We start from the raw sequence: 20,947 nt of genomic DNA, 5'->3' as shown, positions 1-20,947 counted from the left end.
CCTCTGAATAAATAACACCTGTGACAGGTTAACGTGACTTGCTTTTCTCAAGGTCCAGCATTTATCAAACCTGCATTATATTAATGCTGGTGTTGTATTTGCATTCGTGCAAAGCACATTCTGCTACTTTCATGTATATCCAAACCCCTCTTACCACAATAAAAGCAAAATACTGCAGATGCTGGAAATCTGAAATAAAAACAAGAAATGCTGGAAATACTCAGCAGGTCTGGAAGTATCCGTAGAGAGAGAAGCAGAATTAACACTTCAGGTCAGTGACTCTTCTTCAGAACTGAACAAGGGTCACTGACCTGAAACATTAACTCTGCTTCTCTCTCCACAGATGCTGCCAGACCTGCTGAGTATTTCCATCATTTCTTGTTTTTATTACCCCTCTTACCACACGTCTCTGCTGAATGCTTTTCTCTCCTCATGATTGCTGTAAAACTGATGTGTTGTGAAATAGCTACACTGCTGCAAATAAACAGAATCTAGGTTTGCTTTCCATCCAGTGACCATGGCAAAACTTGAAAAAGTATTTCATTATTTTCAGAATATAGATGAACATACGAATTAGGATCAAGAGCAGACCTACTCAGTTCACCACCAACCCTCCCGATAACCTTTCGTCCCCTTGCTTATCAAGAATCTATCTACCTCTGCCTTAAACATATTCAAAAACTCTGCTTCCATCGTCTTTTGAGGAAGAGAATTCCAAAGACTCATGACCCTTTGCAAGAAAAACATTCTCCTCGGCTCTGTCTTAAATGGGCGACCCTTTATTTATAAACTGTGCCCCCTCGTTCTAGATTCTCCCACAAGGGGAAACATCCTTTCCACATCCACCCTGTCAGGACCCCTCAGGATCTTATATGTTTCTATCAAGTCGCCTCGTACTCTCCTAAATTCCAGTGAATACAAGCCTAGCCTGCCCAATCTTTCCTTATATTATCCCACCCATTCCAGGTATCAGTCTAGTAAACCTTCTCTGAAACCTTATTTAAGGTAAGGAGCAGGAGGTTTAGAGGGGAGTTGAGGGAAAAAAAATTTACCCTGAGGGTGGTTGGAATTTGGAACACACTGCCTGAAGGGGTGGTAGAGGCAGGAACCCTCACAACATTTAAGAAGTATTTAGATGAGCACTTAAAATGCCAAAGCATACAAGGCTATAGGCCAAGTGCGGGAAAATGGGATTAGATTGGATGGGTGCTTGACAGTCAGCGCAATGCGTTGGTCCGAAGGGCCTGTTTCTGTGCTGTATAACTCTATGGCTCTATGACTCTATGAACTGCTTCCAACATATTTACATCCTTCCTTAAACAAGGTGCCAATACTATACACAGTAGTCCAGATGTGGTCTCACCAATGTCCTGTATAGCTGAAGCATAACCTCCCTACTTTTGTATTCAATTCCCCTCATGATAAACAATAACATTCTATTAGTTTTCCTAATTACATGCTGTACCTGCATACTACCTTTTTGTGATTCATGCACTAGGACACCCAGATCCTTCTGCATCTCAGAGCTCTGCAATCTCTCACCATTTAGATAACATGCTTCTTTGTTATTCTTCCTGCCAAAATGGACAACTTCACATTTTCTCACATTATACTCCATCTGCCAAATTTTTGCCCACTTACTTAACCTATCTGTATCCATTTGTAGCTTCCTTATGTCCTCTTCACAACTTACTTTCCTACCTATCTTTGTGTCATCAGCAAGTTTAGCAACATTTTAGTCCCTTCATCTAAGTCATTTATATAAATTGTAAAAAGTTGAGGCCCCAGCACAGATCCTTGTGGCACACCATTCATTACATCTTGCCAACCAGAAAATGACCCATTTATGCCTACTCTCCATTTCCTGTTAGCTAGCCAATCTTCTATCCATGCCAGAATGTTACTCCCTACACCATGAGCTTTTATTTTTTGCAATAACCTTTGATGTGGCACCTTATAAAATGCCTTCTAGAAATCTAAGTACAATACATCCATCGCTTCTCCTTTATCTACAGCACATGTAGCTCCCTCAAAAGAACTCCAATAAATTGGTTAAACATGATTTCCCTTTCACAGAACCATGTTGACTCAGCCTGATTACCTTGAATTTTTCTAAGTGCCCTGTTAGAACATCTTTAATAATAGCTTCTAACATTTTTCCTAAGATAGATGTTAAGCTAACTGGCCTGTAGTTTCCTGCTTTCTGTCTCCCTCCCTTTTTGAATAAAGGAGTTACATTCGCTATTTTCCAGGCTAGCGGAACTTTCCCCGAATCTAGGGAATTTTGGAAAATAAAACTAACGCATCAACTATCTCACTAGCCACTTCTTTTAAGACCCTAGGATGAAGTCCATCAGGACCCGTGGACTTGTCAGCCGGCAGCTCCAACAATTTACTCAATACCACTTCCTTGGTGATTGTAATTTTCTTGAGTTCCTCCCTCCCTTCCATTTCCTGATTTACAGCTATTTCTGGGATGTTACTTGTATCCTCTAATGTGAAAACCGATGCAAAGTACCTGTTCAATTCTTCTGCTATCTCCTTATTTACCATTAGTAATTCCCCAGATGCACTTTCTATAGGACTAACACTCACTTTGTTAACTCTTCTCTTTTTTAAATTTCTGTAGAAACAATTTGTTCAATACCCCTTCTGTGGTGATTGTAATTTTCTTGAATTCCTCCCTCTCTTCCATTTCCGTATCAATCCACACACCAACTCTCACTCACAGGTAAAGCTGGTAGTACCTGAGGTTGGGATGGTCATGATTTTAATGCTCAGTCACGCTCCAGGGAACATTCAAAATGTGGCTTAGTCATAATTGGAATGATTGGGAGGAAAAATTAAAGAATGTTTCATGTCTGCAATAATTCAAAAGCCTTAAAATAAATTTTAAACAACTTCCCACAGGTGGTTGTTATTAGTGTTATGACCGCGGTGGGAGCAACACACTGTTAATTCAGTCCCGTCACAGTATATTATTAAGCCTTCATACTCAATCAGAAAACAGCCAAATTAAACACTCTAGTAACCGCAGAATGAAACAGACTAAACCAGGTATCATTAGACAAAAACAAATTAACTATTTATGAAAAATAAACTAAATCTTAAACACAATTCATATAAACATATGTCCAAAGACCTTATAACTTCTTAATTTAATCTAACTCCCACATTCACGCACATACATTCAAAAATAATAGCAGTCCGGTTTTAAAAGTGGAGTTATTAAAAATTAGCTGTCTCTTAAGAATAAGTAAAATAAGAAAGTCTTTGTAGGTTACATTCCTGATGGGTGAGGGTCTTCTAATGTGGATATGATGAAAATAGTCCTTCAGTATATAGGCATTCAACTCTTCAGCTGCAACAAGCAATTAAACAGCTCTTTGAATGATGAGCACAGCAATTCGAATGGTGTCTTGAAAAAGAATGCTTTTCTTCTTTACTCAGGGAATTAAATTGGCTTATAGCTCCTTGTAGAATTTTCTGCTGAGAGAAAATAAATAGCTCCTTTTCTCTTCAGTTTATCTCACTAGAAGGTCTCTCAGAACTAACTGATTTCAGCCTGTTTCTGCCAGTTCAACATACAGTCAAGTGGACACATTGCACCATGCGACCTCTCTCTCCTGCTGTTGCCCAGGCTAACAAAAATGCAGCTGTGGCACACTGTCACTCCAGAACATTCTCTCCCTTAAAGGTGCACTTTTTTTTTAACAGAGTCTTAAAGACACACACACTTTTTATTAATTCATGGGATGTAGGCGTCACTGGCTAGGCCAGCATTTATTGTCCATCCCTAATTGTCCTTGAGAAGGTGGTGGTGAGTTGCCTTCTTGAACCCCTGCAGTCCATGTGTGGTAAGTACACCCACAGTGCTGTCAGGAAGGGAGTTCCAGGATTTTGACCCAGCGGCGGTGAAGGAACGGCAATATAGTTCTAATTCAGGATGGGGAGGGGAACTTGCAAGTGGTGGTGTGCCCATGCATTTGCTGCCCTTGTCCTTCTGTTTGGTAGAGGTCGCGGGTTTGGAAGGTGCTGTCTAAGGAGCCTTGGTGCATTGTTGCAGTGGATCTTGTAAATGGTACACACTGCTGCCACTGTGCGTAGGTGGTAGAGGGAGTTGAATGTTTGTGAATGGGGGCTAATCAAGCGGGCTGCTTTGGCCTGGATGGTGTTGAGCTTCTTGAGTGTTGTTGGAGCTGCACCCATCCAGGCAAGTGGAGCGCATTCCATCACACTCCTGACTTGTACCTTGTAGATGGTGGACAGGCTTTGGGGAGTCAGGAAGTGAATTACTTGCTGCAGGATTCCTAGCCTCTGACATGCTCTTGCAGCCATGCTATTTATATAGCTACTTCAGTTCAGTTTCTGGTCAATGTTAACCCCTAAGATGTTGATAGTAGGGGATTCAGCGATCGGAATGCCATTGAATGTCAAGGGGAGATGGTTAGATTCTCTCTTGTTGGAGGTGGTCATTGCCTGGCACTTGTGTGGCGCAAATGTTACTTGCCACTTATTAGCCCAAGCCTGGATATTGTATAGGTCTTGCTGCATTTCTACAAGGACTGCTTCAGTATGTGAGGAGTCACAAATGTGATGAACATTCTGCAATCATTAGCGAACATCCCCACTTCTGACATTATGATTGATAGAAGATCATTGATGAAGCAGTTGAAGATGGTTGGGCCTCGGCACTACCCTGAGGAACTCCTGCAGTGATACCCTGGAGCTGAGATGATTGACCTCCAACTACCACAACCATCTTCTTTTGAGTAAGGTATGATTCCAACCAGCAGAGTTTTCCCCCTGACTCCCACTGACTTCAGTTTTGCTAGAGCCCCTTGATGCCATACTCGGTCAAATGCAGCTTTAATGTCAAGGGCAGTCACTCTCACCTCACTGCTTGAGTGCAGCTCTTTTGTCCATGTTTGAACTAAGGCTGCAATAAGGTTAGGAGCTGAGTGGCCCTGGCATAACCCAAACTGAGCATCACTGAGCAGATTATTGCTAAGCAAGAGCCACTTGATAGCACTGTTGATGACACTTTCTGTCACTTTACTGATGATTGAGAGCAGACTGATGGGGCGATAATTGGCTGGGCTGGATTTGTCCTGCTTTTTGTGTACAGGACATACCTGGGCAATTTTCCACATTGCCAGATAGACGTCGTTGTTGTAGCTGTCCTGTATGAGCTTGGCTAGGGGTGCAGCAAGTTCTGGAGCACAGGTCTTGAGTATTATTGCCGGAATATTATTAGGACCCACAGACTTTGCAGTATCCAGTGCCTTCAGTCATTTCTTGATATCACTTGGAGTGAATCGAATTGGTTGAAGTCTGGCATCTGTGATGCTTGGTACTTCAGGAGGAGGCCGAGATGGATCATCAACTTGGTACTTCTGGCTGAAGATTGTTGCAAATGCTTCAGCCTCATCTTTCTGAATGATGTACTGGGCTCCCCCATCATTGAGGATGGGGTTATTTGTGGAGCCACCTCCTCCAGTTAGTTGTTTAATTGTCCACCACCATTCCCGACTGGATGTGGCAGGACTGCAGAGCTTAGATCTGATCCGTTGGTTATGGGATCGCTTAGCTCTGTCTATCGCATGCTGCTTACGCAATTTGGCATGCAGCTTCACCAGGTGGATACCTCATGTTGAGGTATGTCTGGTGCTACTCCTGGCATGCCCTCCTGCAGTCTTCATTGAACCAGGGTTGATCTCCTGGCTTGATGGTAACGGTAGAGTGGGGAATATGCCGGGCCACGAGGTTTCAGATTGTGGTTGAGTACAATTCTGCTGCTGCTGATGGCCCACAGCACCTCATGGATGCCCAGTTTTGCATTGCCAGATCTGTTCGAAATCTATCCCATTTAGCATGGTGGTAGTTCCACACAACACAATGGAGGGTAGCCTCAATGTGAAGGTAGGATTTCATCTCTACAAGGACTGTGCGGTGGTCACTCCTACCAATACTATCATGGACAGATGCATCTGCAACAGGCAGATTGGTGAGGACGAGGTCAAATATGTTTTTCCCTCTTGTTGGTTTCCCTCACCACCTGCCGTACACCCAGTCTAGCAGCTATGTCCTTTGGGACTCAGCCAGCTCATTCAGTAGTGGTGCTACCGAGCCACTGTTAATGATGGACATTGAAGTCCCCCACCCAGAGTACATTCTGTGCCCTTGCCATCCTCAGTGCTTCCTCCAAGTGCGTGTTCAACATGGAGGCGTACCGATTCATCAGCTGAGGGAGGGCAGTAGGTGGTAATCAGCAGGAGGTTTCCTTGCCCATGTTTGACCTGATGCCATGAGACTTCATAGGGTGCGGTGTCAATGTTGAGGTCTCCCAGGGTGACTCCCTCTCGACTGTATATCACCGTGCCACCACCTCTGCTGTGTCTGTCCTGCCAGTGGACAGGACATAACCGGGGATGGTGATGGCAGTGTCTGGGACATTTTAATCTGAGGAGAAAAATAATTACAGATCCATGACACTTTGACATTCAAAATGTGGCTTAGTCATAATTGGAATGGGTTGGGAGGAAGAATTAAAGAATATTTCATGTTTGCAATAATTCAAAAGCCTTAAATAAATGTTAAACTACTTCCCACAGATGGTTGTTATTAGTAGAAAGCGCAGCTCTCTATGGAGGCTTCGAACTGGCTACATTACATTCCTTGGAGGCACTTCAACAACAACATTATTAAACTCTTTAAAATAACAAAGGATCATTTTCAATCCTTGCAGGAATGAACTGTGAGGCCAGATAAGTTGAATTCTAATTCTCATAGCTGAGGGAGCTCCTGGTCTATTTTTAGGCTATCGTGGGATGTGAGCATCACTGGCCAGGTCAGCATTTATTGCCCATCCCTAACTGCCCTTCAGAAGGTAGTGGTGAGCCACTTTCTTGACCATTGCATTCCATGTGGTGTAGGTACACTCACAGTGCTGTGAGGGAAGGAGTTCCAGGTTTTTGACCCAGTGACAGTGAAGGAATGGTGATACAGTTCCAAGTCAGGATGGCGTGTGATTTGGAGGGGAACTTGCAGGTGATGGTTTCCCAAGCGCCTGTTGCCCTTGTCCTTCGAGGTGGTAGAGGCCACGGGTTTGGAAGGCGTTGTAGAAAGTGGTTTGGCAAATTGCTGCAGTGCATCTTGTATCTGGTACACACTGCTGCCACTGTGCACTGGTGGTGTAGTGACTCAATGTTTAAGGTGGTGGATGGGGTGCTAATCAAGTGGGCTGCTTTGTCCTAGATGGTGTTGAGTTTCTTCAGTGTTGGAGCTGCATCATCCAGGAAAGTGGAAAGTCAGCTAATCTGCAGCCATTGGACTGGTAATTGGTTATGCCTCATTCCTGGTCCATAACCAGTGGCTTGCTAACAACGAAAGCCCTAACCAACAGTTCTGACCCTGGCCCAAAAGTGTTCCTCAACCCTCATTAACATTACAGATTTGGGATAGGTGCTAGCAAAATGAACATTTAACAAAAATGAATACTGCAGAAGTTGGACAGGCAACAGTGAGTGGAGGCACTCATGAGGGCGGTAAAGTTGGAGAAGCATTTTAAATGCATTTTAAACTAAATAAATAAATAATACTTTAAACGTTCCCATGGTGGCGGTCACATCAACCACTGAAGAATCCTGGATGGAGCAGGCCTGGTTCCTACTCATTTCATTGGGAACCAATTTCCCAATAGGGGTCTTTAGAAGTAAGGCACACAAGGGGGCAATGCCTTATAGGCAGCTCCCTATAATGCCTGAAAAGGACCCAACAAATTTAATAGTGGCCTCAACATATGCACAGATTGGGCATGGGCCATCCCACTGTTAAATTTGACAATTATGCTTGCAAAGAGGGTGCAATCCGTACCAAAGGCTCCCCTACTATCTTTACCACTGTGAAGCAGAGGTAACAATTTTGCATTCTGATCACGAGAAAGCAGCCAAAATCTGGGCAAAGAAAAGAATTATTTTTGTAATGAATAGGACCATCTACAAAATTATGTTCCCCATCCGCTTTCCAGTTTTCACCCATTCTGTCAGATAACACGGGCACTTCCAGGACTGAATTTAGTCAAGTCAGCAGGAGTCCCAGCACCGGCTGAAAAGGTGAGGGGAACCTTGCCATGGCCCCTCTCGCCAATCAGAAGACCAACAGCTCAGTAGTATCGGCTGTACCACCGGGAGTGGTGGCCACTGCTGGTACCATAGGAGGCCTGGACCTGGCCCAGCACTGGAGCCCCAGACCCCAGGGAAGTGAGGTGGGGTTGCCAGAGCCAGTCTAGAAGGACCCACCAAGGGGGTCATTAGGGTACGCGTTGAGGGTGGAGGGTGGATGTACATGGAGGGGTGGCCTTTGCCACCGGGGGCCCTCCGTGGGCCACCGATTGCCCACAGAGGAGGCCCCCCACCATCCGCAGGAAGTCCACCTTGTTTTACTGGGCGAACTCCCCAAGTGGTGGAGGACACCCACTTCCTGTCGCTGGTTTAATTCCAGTGGCGGCGAGAAAAGCCCCTTACGTGGCTAGCGATTGGCCACTTAAGGGCCTCAATTGACCTATGGGTGGGAGGCAATCTTTGGTCTTTCCCTCCCCTGAATTAATTGCAGTGTGACAGGAAGGCGATGAACCCTCCGCCCTCCTGCTTTCCATCGCAGTTCTGTGGGCCACACCCATCTCCCCGCCCATCTCCCGCAGGCCCATTAAATACCACCCCTACTGTCTATAGGTACCTTTTGAAGCCACAACCAAATGACAATTCAGATCTTGATTTATTCAACTGTAATGGGGGCATCAGGGTCAAAGTCTAATCCTGTCCTTGCTCAACAGACTCGCATGCCATCCGGCAAGGGTCACTCATAGTGACCAGCAATGGAAACCGTGGCTGCTTTTGTCTTTCTCTAACCAATTGTAGTACCTCACCATTTCCCCAGCAAAGATCAGTTGTATCAGCAAAAACTTATGTTACTTAATATTGATATAATGTCGCAACGTATGTTCAGATATTTTCTATGTAATCAGATCAAACCTGGACTTTCCGAGCTTATATTGTCCAGTTCTAAAACCTGATGATAAAAGAGTCACTGTGTTGCACACCTACACTGTAACTACAAAGCTGCCATCAACTACATAGAAGACTTTGGCCGGCATTTTACCTTAGGCAGACGGGAGTTGGCCACTGACTGAAAAGTCGGTGGCAAACCCGCATCCGCCTCACTTGGGGTTCCGACCCATATTTTGCGGGTTCCCGGGCTTCAATTGGAGTGAGGCGGGGCTTCCACCCACTTGAGGCAGGAAGCCCCACCTAATAGAGCTGCCGGCCAATCAGCGGACCAGCAGCTCTTAGTCCCAGCAACGCCACCTTAAGTGGTGGCCACTGCTGGGACTGCAGCTCAGCATGAAGCCAAGGTGCCTGGGAGCTGGGAAGGAAGGTAAGTTTTGGTTGCCTCGCCGGGAGTAATTGCTTGGGCCCCGGCGAGGCAAGGGTGCTCGATTGGGGGGGAAAGGGAGAGTGTTGAATCTTGCGAGTGGGATAGCGGGGGCGTGCCCTCCATCGGGCACAGGGCGTCCGATCATGAGAGGCATCCCAGGACGCTCGGAAGCCGTCTGCTTTCATTAAGCGGCTTCTCCAGGTTCCAGGACGCCCGCTTGCCACGCGTAAAATCTGCGTGGAGTCAGGAAAAGGCCCTTAAGTGGCCGTTAAGTGGTCACCTAAGGGCCTTGATTGGCCTGGAGTGTGTGGGCCGTTTTGTTGTCGTCGCTGCCCTACATAAATTGGCGATGGAGGCAGGAGCAAGCCGAGAAGGTCTCCCGGTGCCTCCCGCTCCATTTTACGCAACTCCCCATAACCCCCACCCCCGGCACTATCCCGCTCGCTGGGTGGTGTAAAATTCCAGCCTCTGTTTTTAAGACTGTCTGATATTTGATCATATCTGATACAGGACCCCCCTTCATATGGCACATTGCAAATTTGGTTTCCAGTGATAGAAGAGGTTTACTATATTATATACTATAGTATACTATTATAATGGCCCTTGGCACAGGAGCCCTTGGAGCAGGCTTTCAGCTACCCCTTCAAGAACACCCTGACGCAGATCCATACGATCTGCATCAGGGCTCACTAGCTGGACATGCTGGCCATGTGTGTGTATTACTCCCTGTCTCTGTAGATTAGAGATACAGCACTGAAACAGGCCCTTCGGCCCACCGAGTCTGTGCCGAACATCAACCACCCATTTATACTAATCCTACATTCCTACCAAACATCCCCATCTGTCCCTATATTTCCCTACCACCTACCTACACTAGTGACAATTTATAATGGCCAATTTACCTACCAACCTGCAAGTCTTTTGGCTTGTGGGAGGAAACCGGAGCACCCGGAGAAAACCCACGCAGACACAGGGAGAACTTGCAAACTCCACACAGGCAGTGCCCAGAATCGAACCCGGGTCCCTGGAGCTGTGAGGCTGCAGTGCTAACCACTGCGCCACTGTGCGGAACCTGGTCTCCAATCGTCTTGGCCATCTCTGCCATCGGACAAAGACCTTGCTTCGCTTGGACCATGTGGTAGTCAGTGTGCAAAGGTCACCCCATGTTAAAAGAACCCACGCACGGGCATCTTCCAACCCCTCAAAATGAACTTCCAGACCTGGAATATTAGGATTGGTCTGTTCAGTCACCTAAGGACCCACAACCCTGGAGTGGAAGAAAGTCATCCTCATTCCCGAGTGACCGCCTGAGAAGACTATAAGTACTTCTACAATACAAGGGTGGAATTTCAGCCTGTTTCTGATGCGACTGCATCATCGATTTGGGGAACAGGCTCAGTGAAATTTTTGAATAACGAGAAATGCTTGCACCATTAACTAGGTGAGAGTTTATGCAATAGATTTTCATCTTCAGTGCCTGAATATACAGCTTCACTTGGGTGCTGTGCAAAGAGGAAAGTTGGGAGGGAAGGAAAATTAGGTGTGCTTCATTACGAATGTGCTATTCTCTTCGGCCAATTTTTCTCTCTGCACTGTGCCAAGGTGCTAAAGATAACATTTTTAATAAGCTCTTCTCCAGTGGCAATTATAGTACTTTATGATGCATGACAATTCTGCTTATTCAACAAACTCACTAGCCAGTTCCCAAATTCTCTACATCAATCCTGCTCCTGATTGTTAGCCAATAACTCCTGCCGAAACATTGGTGTAGTAGGGTAAGGACTGCACCAGACTTGGTTGTGATGCCTCCAAATGCCAAATAACCTGCTATTCAGGATCACACATGAAGATTGGCCACTTGCATGAGCTACCAGGTGGGCTAGTCACCCGGAGAATTAAACCACGTAAAACGCCTCCACCATCAGAAGGAGAGGGCAAAGTATTAATGAAAAAGTCGTACTGATTACCTTGAACTCTAGCCTTGCAACATAACACAGCCACAGCACTGTTGGATCTGGCAACATTATGATCCAAAATTAAAGCCTTCACATGCTTCACCTTGGCTTTATCAGGTCATCATAAGGGAGAAAATAATTAGTTAATAGTCAGTTCTCATTCTTTAACATAGTGAAGCCAATGTTACAATACTCCTTGTGTACTGAGTATCTTGGCATTGGGAATGTTTATTCTCATCATTGTGTGTGGTGACATTGTGGACAAAGGCAAGAATATATTCTTTGGCCTTATTTCTGGTTCAAAAAGAACAGTTCATACCAACCCAATGAAATCTTCCTGTCTTTGTTTGTACCGTTGCTAAACATAACAACCAGAGGAAACAGCCCTACTGGTACATACTTAAATCTCATTACTCTTTCGTGATAGATTTCACTTCAGAGATCCACCCAGGGCTATGGTTAACTGAGAGGATTCTTTGTCCCTGTTCTAGCCCAGAATTGCATTTGAATTCACCTGCCTTGTTTAGCACATTTTGGGAGCTCTTTCGCCAGTCTCTTGGATCAGAGGTGCCAATTCTAGAAATATAGGGGCAATTTTAATGGCGAGCAGGATTGATGTGGGTTCAGGGAGATGGAAATCCAGTCAGCACTTGCAGTGCGAGACTTGAGGGATATTTAACTCCCGGGCCCCAACTGCAGGCTTACCATCGGTCTCCTGTGCAAATCTAGCAGGAAGCATGAGCTGGCTGGTGGGTGGGAGTGAGCAAGCATAACTTCCAGCAGCAGGAAGCTTCTGACAGCATCCTGAAAGAGTAGTTCCTGACACTAAGGTAAGTGGTTGTCAGGTGGTCAGAGGGGAGGAGGGAAGCATAGGACAGGGGAAGTCCAAGGTTTGCAGAAGCAAAATACTGCAGATGCTGGAAATCTGAAATAAGAACAGCCCCAAGTGTCTTTGTGGGAGTCAGAGGAATGTCAGAAGGATGTCAGAGGGAGTCAGTGTCTTGCTCCTCCTGGCCTATAAGGAAATTTAAAAGATACATATCAAAATTTAACTTGCCTTTCTGGCTTCTCTTCTTGACAGGTTAAGGCAGTGACAAAGCCAGGAAAGATTCCCCACGTAGCCCTCAGGTCAAAATTTCAGTTAGGCCCCAATGACGTGATCGCAATATGATCGGCACATTTAAGGGAGAACCCCACAGCCTGAGGTGCCCTTGTGCCTTCTCAAAAGTGTAGGTTAATATCAGTTCTGATGAAAGGTCACTGAGCTGAAACGTTGGGCTGAATTTTATAAGCTGGTGAAAAAGATGGCAGCCCGCCCATGCGGGCCGCATGCCAAGCAGACACCACAATTCCAATCACAGCGGCTTATTTAAATAGTCAGGGCAGGCCACCGCCCCAACCCCCTCCAATCACGTGGCTGAAACCATTTTTAAAGGACTGTTAGCCCTACTGGCAAATTTAAATATTTAAAGAAAGATTGATTTAAATTAAATAAACTGATCTCTTTTGCCCCTCTCTCACCCCCCCCCCCCCATAACAATTAAATTAATTAAATTTGCCATCCCCCCAAAAACACTTACCTTTACCATCTGACCTGCCCCCTCTCAACTTTAAACTCTAACCCTTCCCACCATCCCCTACATCCATGGCATGAATTGGACCCCATTCCCCACCCCCTGCACTAAAAAACTTACCTCCTCCCCCCTCTCCACCAGTGTTGTGCCTCGTTTCCCTGGACGGGGATCCGAAGGGCAACAGGGACGACTGCCAGGGTGAAGATCGTGGTGGGACATCAGGAGGCAACAGGAGAGTAAGTAATTCAGGTATTTTAATTTATTGAAATATTTAAATTATGGTCCTGTCACTGAGTGCCGGAGGCCTCGCTGCCGCCAATAATAGCAGGCCAGGCCCTGTTGGTGTCGAGATCCGTGGTGGGCCTCATCTGGGGCCATCCTCAGGCCCCCCTGCCACGGATCACAACGTTGGGGGCTCCTTAAAATCCAGCCCATTCACTCAACTACTCTCTCCACAGGTGCTGCCTGACCTGCTGAGTATTTCCAGAACTTGTTTTTATTTCAGATTTCCAGCATCTGTAGTATTTTGCTTTTATTTTAGGTTAATATCAGGACCCACGGGAAGATAGTGGAATCAGAGGGGTGGGTCATCCGTGGTATTTGAACTACTTGCCTGCCTGGTGTCTGACAGGTGGTGGGGAGGAGGGGTTAAAACTCCCACCTCCCACCCTCCCCCACTATATGTCATAAGCTATTTTGTTTGGATTCACACAGGCATTGAATCTGACCTGTCACAGGTATGAAAATGGGCAGGAGTGCAATGCATATAATTGTTAAAGCTGATAGGGCACATGAATTTGCTATACCATCTTAGTAGTTTGCTTTCATCTATGCCAAGTAGATTGGGTAACAAGTACCACCATTTAGGCCTGTCCAGCAGCAGCAGAACCATGACTACCTACTCACAAATTGCTCGTACATCTGTCATTTTTTTAGTTACCTGCAGCAAAGCAGAAGTTAGCAGGAGTCCTTCAGCTCAACATCTTGTGGTTGCTCAACCAGCAGCGTTTCGCATTCCCATGAAAATCTTGTCTGCAATGACCTTCCCCATGCACTCCTCCCCCGCCCCTCCCGAAAAGAGGCAGCATGCTGGTGGGAAGCAGCAGCAGAAGGTCAATGTTGAACTGCACAGCACGAGTGACCAGCAGCAGCTGGGGGACAGACACAACCATTTCCCCTCAGGCTCTGCAAAATGGAATCTCTTGAACTCTAAGGTGAAACGTTTGTAGCAGCCTGACTGAAGTTGCAAAGTCAAACAGCGACTGAAGCAACTGAGACAGCCATGGGGATTTGAATTTGATCGAGTTGGCCAAAGCATGACAAATATCCACAGTTAATAACTCTTGGGAACATTTAACGATTTTTCTTTTATTTTGTAGTTGTACAGTTGCAAATACCTAGGGAAAGCAAATGGACCAATTTCACATTCTTATTAAAGAAGCATATGCTACATTTAAAAAAAAAGTATCATATCATATGCTTTTAATGGTGAAAATGTGTCCTCTCGTGGGTAATTTATTTAAAGAAATATTACTCTTCATTTTTCAGAACCATTAATATTTGTTTTAACCAAGTTTATCCTATTTTCTTCTCCAGATCACTCAGAGTGATAGACGGAATAGTGATCTCTCAGCCTCCGTCATCATCCTTCTTGCAGCCAGGAAATGAGGCCAAGCCTCAAATGAGCACTACATAGTCTGCATTTTTTTTTATTCATTCATGGGATGTAGGCGTCACTGGCCAGGCCAGCATTTATTGCCCATCCCTAATTGCCCTTGAGAAGGTGGTGGTGAGCTGCTTTCTTGAACTACTGCAGTCCATTTGGGGTAGGTATACCCACAGTGCTGTTAGGAAGGGAGTTCCAGGATTTTGACCCAGCGACAGTGAAGGAACGGCGATATAATTCCAAGTCAGGATGGTGTGTGACTTGGAGGGGAACTTGCAGGTGGTGGTGTTCCCATGTATTTGCTGCCCTTGTTCCTCAAGTTGGTAGAGGTTGCGGGTTTGGAAGGTGCTGTCTAAGGAGCCTTGGTGCATTACTGCAGTGCATCTTGTAAATGGTACACACTGCTGCCACTGTGCATCGATGGTGGAGGGAGTGAATGTTTGTAGATACGGTGCCAAAGCGGGCTGCTTTGTCCTGGATGGTGTCAAGCTTCTTGAATGTTGTTGGAGCTGCACACATCCAGGCAAGTGGAGAGTATTCCATCAGACTCCTGACTTGTGCCTTGTAGATGGTGGAAAGGCTTTGGGGTGTCAGGAGATGAGTTAGTCGCCTCAGGATTCCTAGCCTCTGACCTGCTCTTGTAGCCATGGTATTTTTGGCTACTCCAGTTCAGTTTCTGGTCAATGGTAGCCCCTAGGATGTTGATAGCGGGGGATTCAGCGATAGTAATGCCATTGAATGTCAAGGGGAGATGGTTAGATTCTCTCTTGTTGGAGATGGTCATTGCCTGGCACTTGTGTGGCGCGCATGTTACTTGCCACTTATCGGCCCAAGCCTGGATATTGTCCAGGTCTTGCTGCATTTCTACATGGACTGCTTCAGTATCTGAATGGTGCTGAACATTGTGCAATCATCAGCAAACATCCCCACTTCTGACCTTATGACTGAGTTCATTGATGAAAGTCATGCTGCAGCTGTACAGAACTTTAGTTAGGCCACACTTAGAATATTGCGTGCAATTCTGGTCGCCACAGTACCAGAAGGACGTGGAGGTTTTGGAGAGAGTACAGAAGAGGTTTACCAGGACGTTACCTGGTCTGGAGGGCATTAGCTAAGAGGCGAGGTTGGAAAAACTCGGATTGTTTTCACTGGAACGACGGAGGTGGAGGGGCGATATGATAGAGGGTTTACAAAGTTATTAGCGGCATGGACAGAGTGGATAGTCAGAAGTTTTTTCCCAGGGTGGAAGAGTCAGTTACTAGGGGACATAGGTTTAAGGTGCGAGGGGCAAAGTTTAGAGGGGATGTGCGAGGCAAGTTTTTTACACAGAGGGTGGTGAGTGCCTGGAACTTGCTGCCAAGGGAGGTGGTGGAAGCAGATACGATAGCGACGTTTAAGAGACATCTTGACAAATATATGAATAGGAAGGGAATAGAGGGATATGGGCCCCGGAAGTGCAGAAGGTGTTAGTTTCGGCAGGCATCAAGATCGGCGCAGGCTTGGAGGGCTGAATGGCCTGTTCCTGTGCTGTACTGTTCTTTGTTCTTATTCCATTTTTTACTGCAAGAAGCGACTTTCTATTGTCTAGAGTAGATTCTAATGATAATGGTAGAAGCTCAAACATAATTTATACAATTTACTGAACTTTTAAAGGGCCACTGTCTCCCTTTAATTGGCAAAGAAAATTGGCAAACCTTTCTTGTTATCATGCGAATATTTCACATAATATAATTTCTCTCTAAACTGCCAGTGCATCATGAAAACGTATTTGCATAATAAACAGTCAAAGTAGTCAGTTAATGAAATATTTATACTCTGTTAAACTGTCAATTCCTTCACCATTACTCCAAAATACCAATGAGCTTCAGGCTATAATTTAAACTCATTGATCAGACTACATCAATAGGACATTAAATTATAAATCACATCAATATGACCCAATTGGCTCAACATTTAACTGTACAGACTAAACTGTTGCAACTGCGAAAATTTGTCAGCTCCATCTCACTTTCTGATTTTATGACTCTTTCCTTCATCATCCCCATCAATTTTTTAATCAGAATGTTATTTTCAAGAGTGTACTATTTGTTATCTAATATTTTCATCCCTACATGTGTTCTCACTAAAAGCAATATAATTATATTAAAAAATCAGGAATTCTGCCTTTGCATTCCTGCACTTCATGAGCATCACTTCATAAAACTGGAATTGATTCACATTTTAACTGGTCAAGGTAAGTCTCATTCAATACTCAACCATTTACTTAAGTCCAGTTGTTGAGAGTGTATTGGTTCTGATTGCACTGATTACTCCAGTGAGATCTCATTCCTACAAACTGGTAGATGCTGATTGAATAACTCATAAGGAATTCATGTAACTGGAGTTTGAGCTTCTTTCACAAAAGATTTCGGAGCTTCAGATCGAATTATAAAAAAGCTCCTGTTAAGGTGAAACATGGAATATTGTAATTGGTTATAATGGGGTCTGTGCATATAAATCCAGTTCTCAGTAGTTTGTTTCTTGAACTATAGCCACACAGTTCCATGCCAGTCAGAAGCTAGTTTTGGCATCTTATACCACATCTTTATCAAACCCATTGCCCAATTTGTTTCATACCTGTGCAGGCCACCGCTGCAAACACCCAACACTGGCCAAAACGGACAGGCTGACAGCCCAATTTGCTCCAGCGACGAAGGATTGTAATGCTTCCATTCCACATCGTTGGAGGTACTCCATATGAATAATCGGGGCCCCAGTTACCCTGCAATATCCCATTGTCATCATTGCAATTCACCTGTAAAGAAGAAATAGTAAAGTATCACAGAGACACAAAAACACAGATACTAAACAATGAGTTACATGTGCAAGATGCAGCTTTAGTGATTAAACAATATGTAAGAGGTAGCTGTGTAAAGTAGCCAAACAGCTTGGCATGAATGGTATTGCAAGATGTCGTGTAGCTCTGACAAATTACAATAGAGTTAAGCTGAATTGAATAACTCTTTTTTTCCTGGTTGCGATGGTCATATTTCCTTAGTAAAAGTTTCTTTGAGAATAACGATTCTGGTTTACACGGAAAATAAATAGGAAATAATGGATAACTGGGAGTGACCGTGAGGCTAACTGATATCAGAAATCACAAGAACAAGGTTTCTAAAGGTCATATGAATCTTGGATTTCCACCTGCCTACTTTACAGCCAGTCAGCCCAAGTAGAATACTCAGACCCTTCTAAAAAATAAAATTTTCTGAAACCAAATCTATGTTTCACTCTCACTCTTATGTTTTGTAATGTGGTCCCTCCTATTTTAAAAGTGTTCAATAAATTCACCCCAGCAAAGCAACCATCAGAGCCCCAGAATTCCTCTTCTGTATGGCTGAGAAAGGATCAAAGCAGAGGAGACAAAGCTGTGGAAACATGAGGATCCTCCTGCATCAATTTCCTTTTCGAACGCTGGTTGGACATCCATTTGGGGGAGTGCCTGAAGAAGCCATTACCATTTCCTTGCACTTGCTTGAGCCTTGCTAATGATCCAAACCCATAAATCTAAACACAGCACATCTCTGATATTCTGCATCTGACTAACATTCCACTGCAGTGCGGAGAGGAATATCAAGGCCCATAATTCAAGTTGTGAAACTGAGTTCTATACATCTGGTCATCAGTGGGCAGACATCATGAAAGCAGCTGTAAAAGCCCATCTGGTTCACCAAAGACCTTCAGGGGTCACTACCCAGTTCCACACTACATAGTTGACTCATTGCCCAGCTAGCCACCCAGTGTCATTTCAAGAAGGCCCACACTATCTTCTCAGAACAGCTAGGAATGAATGACAAATTCAGCCTTACCAGCTCTACTCACAACCCGTGAAAAATACAAACAAACTCAAGCCATGATCCTATCCCTTGTCCTGCCACTGATTGCTTTTGAAATTCTGCAGGTGTTTTCCAAAAGTATTGGAAATCAGGGGAACATCCAGGGAAATTGCGTAAATGGGTTGTTTACTGGGAATTCCACCAGTCTCCAACCAGAATTACACCTGGAGATAGGAGAACTCCTTTAGAATTTCAGGTTTGGTATTTTGCTTTGCACCTGTAGCTTAAATGCTAACTTTGAAACCATTCCTCCTACTTGAGTAATTACGTTTCAATTGTGTGTGTGTGTGTGAGTGACAGGTGGGGGGGGATGGGGTGGCTTATTCAGACTAGGGTCCATTTTACCAACAGTAATGCTGGGGGAATATTTTCCAAGGCCATTGGAGACAGGTCTGGAGGTGGAGTTGGGGGTGGTGGGGGGGGGTGGTGGGGGAATGGTGGTGGGGGCTGGAAATGGGTAAAAATTATGAGCTTCATTTTATTCTGGCGATGGGCGAAGACCCCATCTCGGCCCTCCATTGGACCCCCGAAGCTATTTAACGGTGGGCAGCCAATTAACTGCCAGCCGTCCCTTTAAGGGGCAAGCTCCACCTGCAGCGCTGCCATCCACTCGGAAGGCCGGCAGTACCATCAGGCACAGTCGCCACTGCCGGTACTGCAGTAGACCCTGTAGTACTGAAGAGTGGCTAGACCCCGGAGAGGTCAGTGAGGTCTGGGTCGGTGGGGCCATTTAGGCAGGTCTGGGCAACAGGGTGGGACGGGAGTGTTGGTGAAGGTGGGGGGGGGGCTGTCATCACAGTGGGGCAGCAATCACTGCCGGGAAGCCCACTGGGGCCCCTGGATTTCTCCCAAAGGAGAGAGGCACCCTCAACCCCACTAGGAGGTTTCTGGGCTTTCCCTGGCAGCATCTCTATACAGCAGCAGGCCCCCTCTGCCTTCCGTTAAATTGAGGTGGAGTCGAGAAGAGGCCCTTGTGGCCATTAATTAGCCACTTAAGGTCCTCAATTGACCTGGGGCAGGAAGGCCATCCTCAGCCTCTTCCATACCGGACAAAATGGCAGGGGGCTCGGGCAACCTCAGGAATGGCTCCCCCTGCCATTTTGTTTGCCACCCCCCACCTCCATGCCCACCTCTAACGGCAGAACAAATTCTGCCCTATGTTTCTGCTTCCCTCTGGATTTCTCAGGGGCAGCTGAAATGTGGATGAAACCGGCAGCCAATTAAGAAGCAAATAAAGAGCCATTTTACAATAATTGACTCTTTCCCCACAGGTTGCACGCCATGTCGGCAACACAGCAAGGTAAGGAAGGCAAATGCATAGCTCAAACCGCCATCATTGCAACACTATAAAAGGGGAAAGCACCATTCAATGTGTCAGGCTACTGCTGATGGGAGCAACTCTTGAAGAAAGTACTTTGGATAGTTTGCAACAAGAGCAACTTGGTGTCATTCCATTCAGGCCAATTGAAGAGATAAATGTCTATATTGACCATTAAGGCTGTGTCCTTTCAGGGGGACATGGATCCCAAGTACTCTGCGGCTGGCTGGTCTACTCCTGTCAGCTTCTGGAAAGAGCATCTACGTCTGTCTCCACACAGCTTCTACCATGTCCTCAAGTAGCACATCCATGAATCATGTGGCTGTCCTTGCTTTTCTAGCATCCATCTTTTTTTTTCTCCTTTCGCTTCTACAAATTTCCAGTCTACAACGTACAATTCTGTCATTGTGCATGCTGCTGGTTGCCCTTTAAATATTCAGCCCTCATTCAGGTTTCTGACTGTTCCTCCTTCCCACTGCACCTAATCAAACACCAATCCTGGAGGCACCCTCTTAATTGGCTGGCCCCCTGAAAGGTCAGTCGGAAGACCCGCTTCTCTCAGGGTCAGGTTGCCAAGCAGGATATGGTCCCAACACTCCATAAAAAAATAAATCAGTAAAATACCGCTCCCATCTCTGCACGTGTCAACTGTTTGTCCCTTAGGAATATAGGAGGAGGAGTAGGCCATTCAGCCCATCAAGCCTGTTCCACCATTCCATACAATCATGTCTGATCATCCACTTGAATGGCGTATTCCCACATTATCCCCATATCCATTTATGTTATTGATTTTTAGAAATCTGTCAATCTCTGCTTTAAACATACTCAATGACTGAGCTTCCACAGCCTCAACGGTAGAGAAATCCAAAGATTCACAACCCTCTGAGTAAAGAAATTTCTCATCATCTCAGTCCTAAGTGGCTTCCCCCTTATTTTGAAATTGTGTCCTCTGGTCCTAGACTCCCCAAATAGGGGAAACATCTGACCTGCATCTACCCTGTCTGTTCCTTTAAGTATTTTGTTGGTTTCAATGAGATCACCTCTCATTCTTCGAAACTCTGGAGAATACAGGCCCATTTTCCACAATCTCTCTTCACAGGACAGTCCCGGCATCCCAGGAACAC

At 45.4% G+C, this 20,947-nt stretch overlaps 1 protein-coding gene across 1 annotated transcript in view; it reads right to left on the bottom strand.

Moving 5' to 3' along the window:
* Positions 1–20,947, bottom strand: part of LOC137378063 (protein-glutamine gamma-glutamyltransferase 2-like) — a 101,022-nt gene that overhangs the window by 44,041 nt on the left and 36,034 nt on the right. Inside the window, exon 6 of the mRNA XM_068048126.1 lies at positions 17,247–17,424. Coding sequence (XP_067904227.1) covers positions 17,247–17,424 — 178 coding nt within the window. The remainder of the gene's footprint in view (positions 1–17,246; positions 17,425–20,947) is intronic.

Source organism: Heterodontus francisci, chromosome 16, assembly GCF_036365525.1.
Source record: "Heterodontus francisci isolate sHetFra1 chromosome 16, sHetFra1.hap1, whole genome shotgun sequence".
Taxonomy (NCBI): domain Eukaryota; kingdom Metazoa; phylum Chordata; class Chondrichthyes; order Heterodontiformes; family Heterodontidae; genus Heterodontus; species Heterodontus francisci.
The sequence above is the reverse complement of the archived record's forward strand: the minus strand, read 5'-3'. Positions and strand labels throughout refer to the sequence as shown.